Genomic DNA, 9367 nt, shown 5'->3' on the forward strand with positions numbered 1-9367 from the left:
GGTTAGCGGCAGAGGAGCGGAGCGTGCGGGCCGGGCCGTAGAAAGAGAGGAGGGAGGTGAAGTAGGAGGGGGCGAGGGGATGGAGAGTTTCGAAGCCAAAAGGGAGGGGTTTTTGCTTCACACGAAGGTTGATAGGCAGCCACTGGAGATTTTTGAGGAGGGGGGGTGACGTGCCCAGCGCGTTTCTGTAGAAAGATCATCCGGGCAGCAGAGTGAAGTATAGGCAGGAGTGGGGAGAGACGGGAGGTTGGGAGATCAGAAAGGAGGCAGTAATCCAGTCGGATTATGATGAGTGACTGTACTAATTTCTCTGTGCCTCATTTACCTCATCTGGAAAATGGGGATTTAGAACGGGAGCCCCAGGTGGGACATGGATTATCCTGATTATCTCGCATCTACCCCAGCTCTTAGTCCAGTGCCCAGCACACAGTAAGTGCTGAACGAATACCAATTTCTTTAAAAAAAGGACTAAACGATTAGGTAGTCAAGCCTATGAATTCTCATCTTAGTTGTGATTGTCCAGCTGTCTTGATAAGCTTGAGGAGACCAAGACCCAGAGGAGATGTGATTTCCGCCCCCATCTGTAAAGTGGAAAGCTAGATCACTGTAAGGAATGTCTGGTGTTTTTACTGCGAGAGGGCCATTCGAATATATAATAATAATGACCCATATTTGATCAGTACACATGAAGTGGAGGTTCTCTATATGCCTGATGATAATCGTGTTACCGATGTATCGGTGACTTTAGCCCCTCAGGAAGGAAAACTTAAATGGTTTTGACCTGGAGTTTTAAAATATGAGAACTCTAAAATAACCAAGACTAGTTTAGTTGATTTGCAACAGTAATAAAGTTTATTAAAGCACTGAAATACTTTGAAATAAGATGGCAGTAACTTTTGCATTGTGAAACAGTTTTCTAAGGCAAGAAGAAAAGGGAGAAGACTTGAATAGACATCTAGATATTTCAGAACCACAATTAGTTTCTTGGTCTGTAGGGAACGATGTCTTGGCCAGGCGGCATCTTCCTTCGTGTCTTTTTCTTTGCTTCTGAAAAAGACACTTCGGTTGAATCCGACTGCTTATTTAACTTTCATCTCAGAAACGTTGCTGACTTGAGACGAGACAACTTTTCCATCGACCAACTCCTCTACAATAGTTTTGGTCACTCTAGTCTTGTTGGCATCTGAAAAAGAAAGAATGAAGCAATCAGAAGTTGGAAATAAGACCAAGTATTACGTCGCCAAAAAGGCGAATTTCAACTGTGTGCGTGTTCATATGTACAAATATATATATATATATATATATGTAGTCCCACACAAATAATTACAGCTCTATTTAAGAACTGTATTTCCTAGAGTATATGTTAGATGGCTGAAATACAGCTGGAACTTTTCAGTGTGACCACCGAAGTATTGATTCTTTATCCCGCCAAGCTGAATAAAGAGAACCAAAAAGAGGGAGCAGTTTATTATATTAATTACCTCTTCCTTGTCCTACTCTTGAGTCAACCACCACGGAGCTCCTGGATCCTCCTCCCAGAGAACTGGAAGTGGAACTGGAAGCCAAGCCAGAACCACTGGAGAAAAAAGACAAACGATTTGGTCGTTATATTAAAAATGCCCTAGACATTTGCAGAAAATAGCTCCTTCCAAGGCAAAACTCGTTTTCTCCTACACCACACCAGACACTTAGCTCTTCCTTCTCTGGAAAGTGAAGGCTATTCATCTCTCCTCCTTTCCTCAGTTGCTCTGTACCTTAAGGAAAGGGTACTCCGTACCCTAACGATTCAGGGAATTTCGTTTGACAGTTTTCGCTCACCCTGCCTCTCCGTCGAGAAGGCGGCGGTAGGTCTCGATCTCCATCTCCAGGCGGGTCTTGATGTTCAGGAGCTGTTCGTACTCAGCGTTCTGGCATTCGGTCTCGCCCCGGATCTGGCAGATCTGCTCCTCCAGACTGCTGATCTGGTGCTGAATCTGGGAGAGCTGCATAACGTAGCCGGATTCTGTCTCTGCCAAGGTGCCTTCCAGGGAGCTTTTCTAAGAGTAAATGGAAGCACAGAACAAATTGGAATTGTCTGTGAAGTAATAGATTAGGGCGAAAGTCTTTGGAACAATAAAAAGAATAAATAATTATAACTGTATTTATCAAGAACACACTATGTCCTAAACGCTACATAGTAAGTGCTGGGGCAGTTCAAAAATAAGCAGGTCAGAAACAATCCTTGTCCCACATGGGGCTCCCAGTCTAAGAAGCAATAGAAGCTGCCTGATTTAACTCTCAGTTGTGCCATTTTGTTCCCTGACCGTCTTTCATTTCTTGAAAACTATCGATGCGCCGTGGTGTTTCTTCTTTCGGTTGGAATGCTTCTAAAGTTCTCATTTCTATTGCAAGTGATAGGTATTTGGTAGCGGCAGTTTGAAAACCGTGTCCCTATGGAACCATCTAGCGACCCACAAGATTGTGAATTCAAAATGAATTCCTTTTTTTGCGTTTTGAAATTAAGAATCTTGAAAACCGGTGGCATATACCATGGTCATGAGGGACTGGAGCTCAATCTGCAGAGCTTGGAGGGTGCGTTTCAGTTCCGTTATCTCGCTCTTGGCCGAACTGGCAGCCCCGACATCGGTGGAGATCTGGGCGTGCAGCGAAGCGCTCTGCAAATGAAAGTGAAGTACATTCAAATCATTGGTCATGCATAAAGTTAATCGACAGTGACACGGTTATGCTTTCTGAGAATTTATTGCTGACGGTTTACCTGCTTATTGAACTGGTCTTCGGCCTCTTTGCGATTCTGCTCAGCCAGAGCCTCGTATTGGGCACGCATGTCGTTGAGCAGCTTGGTCAGGTCGGTTCCCGGAGCGGCGTTCATCTCCACGGTCACGTCCCCGCCGGAGCTTCCCTGCATACCCTTCAGTTCCTGGAGAGGAAGAGCGTTTTGGTAGAAATCAGATGGAAAATGATCGGACAGCCGAGTCACCTCCCCCGAAGTAAGATGAGAATCAGAAATGCTTCTCATAGGGCGTCGGAGGTTCACTCGGACGGGTTATTTTCTACCGAGTTAAACGAGGAGGAAAATCGTATGGTCTCAACTGCCCAAATGGGGGTGTCCCTACCTCCTCGTGATTCTTCTTGAGGTAAGCCAGCTCTTCGGTCAGGGATTCGATCTCCATCTCCAGGTCAGATCTGGTCATGGTCAGGTCGTCGAGGACTTTACGCAGACCATTGATATCGGCCTCCACGCTCTGGCGCAGGTACAGTTCATTCTCGTACCTGAAACGGGTTGTAGTAAATGAATGAGCACTTATCCGAACAAGCCATCTCTTACAGGATAAGTTCCAGTGGAGGGAAAATAAAGAAGAGCATCTGTTCCGGTCAAAAACACCCGTACGTTCGTTCGGTCAGAAAAACATCAGGCGCTTTAACAGGACGATTGAGAAGTGAGTTTTCTAAGGAAAAATCAAAGAACTGAATACAGTTTCTATTCGCTTGAAATTTTATGTCTGGTAAGGCTCTCCCCTCTACCTTCGTTTTTTTGTAGTGATTTTTGGGCAATTTTGTTTCTTCAATATTGACTTGGCGTGGGGGTGGGTGGAAGGAGGGGAGGACTCTAGAATGGTCCCTCAAGTCTATTTAGCGGTGACACTTTATCCTCTTACAATCATCAAAGTTCATTAATGGCTTACTTCAGTCTGAAGTCATCAGCGGCCAACCTGGCGTTGTCAATCTGTAAAACCATCCCGGCGTTGTCAATTGTAGCAGCCATGATCTGCAAAATTGAAGATAGGGTAAAGAATGTTAGTACTGTAGTTACTCTAAATGTGTATTTACATTTGTATTATGTTATATATTATCATTCTATCCCTCTAGACTGTAAGCTCACTGTGGGCGGGAAATATGTCTGTTATATTGTTGTGTTGTCCTCTCCCAAGCGCTTGATTCAGTACCCTGCACACGGTAAGCACTCAGTGAAAACAATCGACCGATTGACCGCTATTTACTTCAAAGATAGGAGGACTGATTGCAGCGTGGCTCAGTGGAAAGAGCACGGGCTTGGGAGTCAGAGGTCATGAGTTCGAATGCCGGCTCTGCCACTTGTCAGCTGTGTGACTGTGGGCAAGTCACTTAACTTCTCTGTGCCTCAGTTACCTCATCCGTAAAATGGGGATTCACCGGGAGCCGCACGTGGGACAACTTCATTACCCTGTATCCACCCCAGCGCTTAGAACAGTGCTTGGCACATAGTAAGCGCTTAACAAATACCAACATTATTTTCATTGTGACCGGTGTCTCTGGCATACGTTTTCTCTGAGAAAACTACATTGACAAGAACACTGGTGCAGAGTAGCCATTGAAGAATTACGTGGCTTTCCCATTTAGTATATTGTGACCGTATGTGAAAAGAGAGAGAGAGATTGAACCTAAATAAGTTGTGACTTTTTCAAGGCCATTCCATTTGTCCAGGGAAGAAAAAGGAATAAGCTTACCTAACCTGGCTGGATACAGGTCAGAACTTTCAGCGAATATTGTGAGGTGCTTTTAGCCTGTTTTAATAGCGGAAGTGACTCTAAGCAATATAGAATTATAAATCTTGGCAAAGACAGCACAGGGACCCCTTCAGCCTTGCCCAGAGTGAAGTAAATCTTCTGCTAGTTTTGGAATGGAGACAGATGACCATAAAAGCCATCGGGTCGAAGGATGCTTTAGTGCGTCACAGAAATGCTGCTGCTGTGACTTAAAACCCTCACTAATTCAGCAGAGGTTGATAGAATACTATCATCCGTCTATAAAAATGAGATTTAACAGATGAACTCCAGATTTAGCGGAAATATCGTGCTCCTTCTGTGCTCAGCAGGGAAAGGATTCCGGTCCATCAGAATGCCTGGATAATTTTCACGTAAGCAATTTCAAGTGATGTTCACTGTGAAAATTGCTCTGGGAAATGCATTTTATAAGGCGCAGGCCAATTCACTGAGTAAAACCTCTCCGACGAAGTGTCTTGGGTTTTGTTTCTCCCGAATTGGAGCTCAGCACAAGAAAACCCCCACAGAGGTGCAGCCGGTCAGGATGTCTCACCTTATTCCGCAGATCGTCGATGATGGGGTAAAACTTGCTGTAGTCACGGCCGGATCCCGGCACCGTAGAGCCGGGGCCGAATTTCTCGTACCACTGCTTGATTTTGACCTCCAGGTCGGTATTGGCCTCCTCCAGAGCGTGCACCTTGTCCAGGTAGCTCGCCAGGCGGTCGTTGAGGTTCTGCATGGTTTGCTTCTCACCTCCAGAGAAAAGGCCGCCATCCCCAGCGCCGCCACCGAAGCCGCCACCGGCACCGCCACCGACCCCGCCGCCGTACGTATAAAATCCTCCACTAGCCCCAGCGCTGTGTCCTCCGCCGGCACCTCCGCCAAATCCTCCCCCAGCACCTCCGCCAAAGCCACCTCCGTAACCTCCTACGACCGAGCTCCCGCATCCGCCGCCGAAGCTCCCTCCAAATCCGCCACCGGCTCCCCCACCCATCCTGCAGCTGCCGGCTCCTCCGGATCCGTAGGCCGAGCCTCCCCCCATGCCGCACCGGCTCCCGCTGCTGAAGCTGCTTCCTCCGCCGGACACTCGGACAGATCCGCTCCCCCCGGACCGGGCGGCCGCTCTAGCGAGGCAGGACATGGTGCTTCAGTCGCGGTTGGATTTGTCCCGGTGGAAAAGAGCGAGAATGAAGAGTGTTTCGATCTGACAGCTTTCGTGTCTTTTTATACACCATTTTAGGGTGTTTCTTTTCAGTATGTCACGTCTTAATCCCCGTTGTTATTTGCTAATCCATAATTGGATAATTTCTTCTCGGTAAACCTACTCTACTGGCTCCATTTCTGAAGCTAGGTCAGAGCTCGAGGGCGTTTACTGTATCGGGAAGGGAAAGAAGGGTGGAGCAAAGCAAAAAATTTCAAGATTATGTATTTAATCCTACATATTTTGATGATCAATCATTTCTAGTCCTAAATGAATTTCATTAAATTTGCTTCATGGCCTTCCAACTTAAAAGAAAGTAGTCCCAGCTCTGCAGGAAATCGCATGAAACAGTCTCAAACGCGATGATGAATTCCCTCGTCAGACACATCTTTCTGGTCCACGTTTCCCTGAGGAACGATTAGGTCAAGGATTAATGTTGGCAGAGATGCCAGTTTTTCATTCTGAGAGTGGGGACCAAAACGAGGAGGGACTTTTAAGGGGTTAGCAAGTGGAATGGGGCTTGGTAGTTGCAGGAAGCCTTCGGAAGAACTAGAGCGTTTGAAAGAACCTATTTTAGATGCTCTCAGCCTGGCTTGGGAGCTCTGAGATCTTGTTGGAGATCTGTGGCGAGAGGGGCTGGGAGCTGAGCCCAGACCGCCGTGTTGGGAAATCAATCAATCAATTAATAGTATTGAATGAGCACTTCTTCGGCGCAGAACCCCGTAGCTCTTAGGAGTGTACATTATAGTCGGTAGGCACGATCCCCGGCTTCAAGGATCTTACAACCTAGTAGGGGAGAGAGAGAGACGCTAAATTACAAGTAGGGGCAGGCAACGGAGTTTGAAGGTAGGTTCCTAAGTACTACTAGATGGGGCGTGGGAGGAGAGAAGCGCCGAGGTGATACCCAAGTCCCAAAGTGATAGTGGCGGAGGAAATAACGTAAGGAGGTGGAAATCATTCGGGGAAGGCTTCCTGGAAGAAACGCCATTTCAACAAGGCTTTGAAACTGGGGAGAGCAGTGGCGGGCCGAACGGGAGAGCGGAGGAAGTTCCAGACGGGAAGGAGGGCCCGAGTGAGAAGTCGGTGATGAGAGAGATGAGAAGGAAGCACAGTGAATAGTTTGGCTGGAGAGGATGCGGGTGAAGTGGGAAAGGAGTGAGGATAAGTAGCGGCAAGATAGGTGAATGAGTCCCTTAAAGCCAACGGTTGGGACCTCACGGGTGGGAGGCGACAGCCCCCATCGCCCCTGTGAAGTCGACACCTGTGAATGTTAGTCCCATCGATCAATCAATCAGAGCTATTTATTGAGCTCTGATACGTGCAGAAACTGTACTGAGCCGGCACAATGCAACAGAGTTCTCTGCCCACAGTGAGCTTACGTCCAGAGGACGATTAATCTTCTAACCTCCCGGTGGTTTCAAATCGTATTTACCTTTCAGTAGATTCAAACTGGGGCGGAGGTTCCCGGTTTTCCTGTTGGCGAAGTGATTGGTTCTTTACTGACCCTTCGAAGGGAAAGCAGATTTCCGGACCAGTTTCCAAGAGGCAAGGCCAGTTTAAATCTGGGCAGTTCATTAGAGTGCAGAAACCTGCAAGTCCCCAAATGTCATAGTTCACTCCACGTGCATCTCCTCAGAGAGATTGTTTTCGGCCCTTTGTGTTTTAGGATCCTTGCAGAGATGAGAATCGGGGAGAGGATCCACTCTGGGCCCCCAGATGTTGAGAGTTCATCAGCTAGCTGCCGGGGTCCACACTCCTGGACTCTTCCTTGTTTGCCTACTGGCCGGTTCTCCTCAGAAACCGGGCCCGATACTATCTTTAGCGCATTTTTTGGTACTGGCTGAGTGAACGATTCAGTTTGGAAAACCTGGAGAATCTACATGTTTCTACAACCTAATGGAATCTACTTCATTAGGGGGATTTGCGACAGATGGCAGGGGGATTATAACCAAATCAACTTGGGGAGAACAAAGTGCATTAGGTGGGGCTTGGAGGGGTTTAGATCTGTAAGAATGCCCCTTGGTGAAAGATTTCTCATTGACCTGGAGGACGTCCAGTTGACCGCTTCTTTCTGGGGCTCCGCTCGGCCCCGGGAACTTCGCCGCCAGCCTCCCTGGTCTCCGGGGGTGGGCGTAAGCCCCCTGGTGCGGCGGCAGGGTGGAGACTGGAAAAGTCTAAAATGCTACTCGTCACTTAGGCGGATGGGCTGGTGTCAGCCTCTGGGGTAAACACCAAGGTGGAAATAATGGCCCACAGCTCTGGAAACATTCTCGTCTGCCTGAAGTAATCCTCGCTAATGAAAGCTCGGCACGGAAAGTTAGGTTTGTCCCATATTGGCGTGGTCACGGACAGGGCAGATTTCTTGGAGTTTTTCGGGGAAATTTTTATTAAGGTCAGAAGGCAGCCAGGACCGGTTAAGGTTTCTCCAAGCCATGACTGTCCTCTTCTCTCTAACCTAACCCTAATGCTATTACTAATGATAATTATGTAATTTATTAAGTGCTTACTACCTGCCAAAACACTTTGCTAAGTGCTGGGAAAGACCAGACGTGGTTCTTTTCCCACTCAGGGCTTACATTTTAAGAAGTAAGCGGAGTGGGTGTCTGATCCCCGATTTTTTCAGATGTGGAAATTAAAGACCAGAGAGGATAAATGACTTGCTCAAGATCACGCAGCAGACAGGGCTGGACCAGGACCCTGATCTCTTGACTCTCATCCCGATCAACAAATACCGTGAAAGAAGGAATGCAAGATGTTTTGCAAGCTATAAATTTATTTATCTATTTATTTATATTAATGTCTGTCTCCCCCTCTAGACTGTGCTCCATAAATACGATTGGATGAACGAGTGAATGAACGAAATGTTCAGCAGGGAGTAATCCTCCCAACTCCCTGATGAAGTAGGTTAAAAAAAAGTGCATGAAAGATGATAATTTGTTGATTATGCAACTCTACTCCTCCCCAGAGCTACAGTAAAATCAAAAGAATCTCCAGTGCTAATCATTGCAAGGTATTCCATGGCTGATGATGGCTCATTAAGTTCGTCTGCTCGCTGTCTGTGCTTCTTAGGTGACCTTTTGTGCTGCTTCCATCTCCCAGTACTTGGGATGTTTCAATCATTTAATCAGTAATCAGTGGTATTTATGAGGCCTATCGTCATCATTCTCGATTGTATTCATTGAGCGCTTACTGTGTGCTGAACTAAGCACTTGGGAAACTGCACTAGAGTAGATAGGCCCAACTGCTGCCCTCCAGGACCTTTCAATCTAGTAGAAGATACAGATGCTTAGAAGAAAGCAAAGGAAAAAAAAGAGAGTAAACAAGGAGGCCAAGAATGAAAAAAGGGAGAGAAGAAGAAGTGGAAGAAAAGGTTATACATCGAAGGCGAAATGAGGAAGAAAGTGGAAAAAAATATTAGGCTCAGTTCTCCCGTAAAAACTGCCTGGGATGCTGTCAAAAGGCCCACCCCACTGTCACCGCCTGATGAACTCTAGCTTTTCAAGCTTAATATCCAAATTTATCTTAAGCTGCGGTAGAATCTTGAGAGCCATCTCTGGTAGTTACAAAAGGAAAATTGATATCGGGGGAATAAAATGAAGAGGTTTTTAAGATTAGTTTTCATTTGCATCTTGAGAGATGAAGAGTG

At 46.7% G+C, this 9367-nt stretch overlaps 1 protein-coding gene across 1 annotated transcript; it reads right to left on the minus strand.

Moving 5' to 3' along the window:
• Nucleotides 1-829: 829 nt before the first annotated feature.
• Nucleotides 830-5665, minus strand: LOC100091681 (keratin, type I cytoskeletal 24-like). Its single transcript, XM_001512084.4, has 8 exons — nucleotides 5074-5665; nucleotides 3684-3766; nucleotides 3114-3270; nucleotides 2756-2917; nucleotides 2529-2654; nucleotides 1819-2036; nucleotides 1482-1576; nucleotides 830-1183 (listed from the first exon to the last, which is right to left on the minus strand). Exons 1-8 carry the CDS (start codon nucleotides 5659-5661, stop codon nucleotides 1080-1082), a joined length of 1533 nt encoding a protein of 510 aa, XP_001512134.1. The 5' UTR covers nucleotides 5662-5665; the 3' UTR covers nucleotides 830-1079.
• Nucleotides 5666-9367: the final 3702 nt, after the last annotated feature.

Source organism: Ornithorhynchus anatinus, chromosome 11, assembly GCF_004115215.2.
Source record: "Ornithorhynchus anatinus isolate Pmale09 chromosome 11, mOrnAna1.pri.v4, whole genome shotgun sequence".
Classification (NCBI taxonomy): Eukaryota; Metazoa; Chordata; class Mammalia; order Monotremata; family Ornithorhynchidae; genus Ornithorhynchus; species Ornithorhynchus anatinus.

What these genes read in the sequence shown, in the direction of transcription:
- LOC100091681 (XM_001512084.4), bottom strand. Translation starts at nt 5,661, where the DNA reads ATGTCCTGCCTCGCTAGAGCGGCCGCCCGGTCCGGGGGGAGCGGATCT. An exon ending in TCCAGTCCCTCATGACCATG is followed by an intron (nt 2,037 to 2,528) that starts GTATATGCCACC and finishes ATTTACTCTTAG; the next exon opens with AAAAGCTCCCTGGAAGGCAC. An exon ending in AAGAGTAGGACAAGGAAGAG is followed by an intron (nt 1,184 to 1,481) that starts GTAATTAATATA and finishes TTTCTTTTTCAG; the next exon opens with ATGCCAACAAGACTAGAGTG.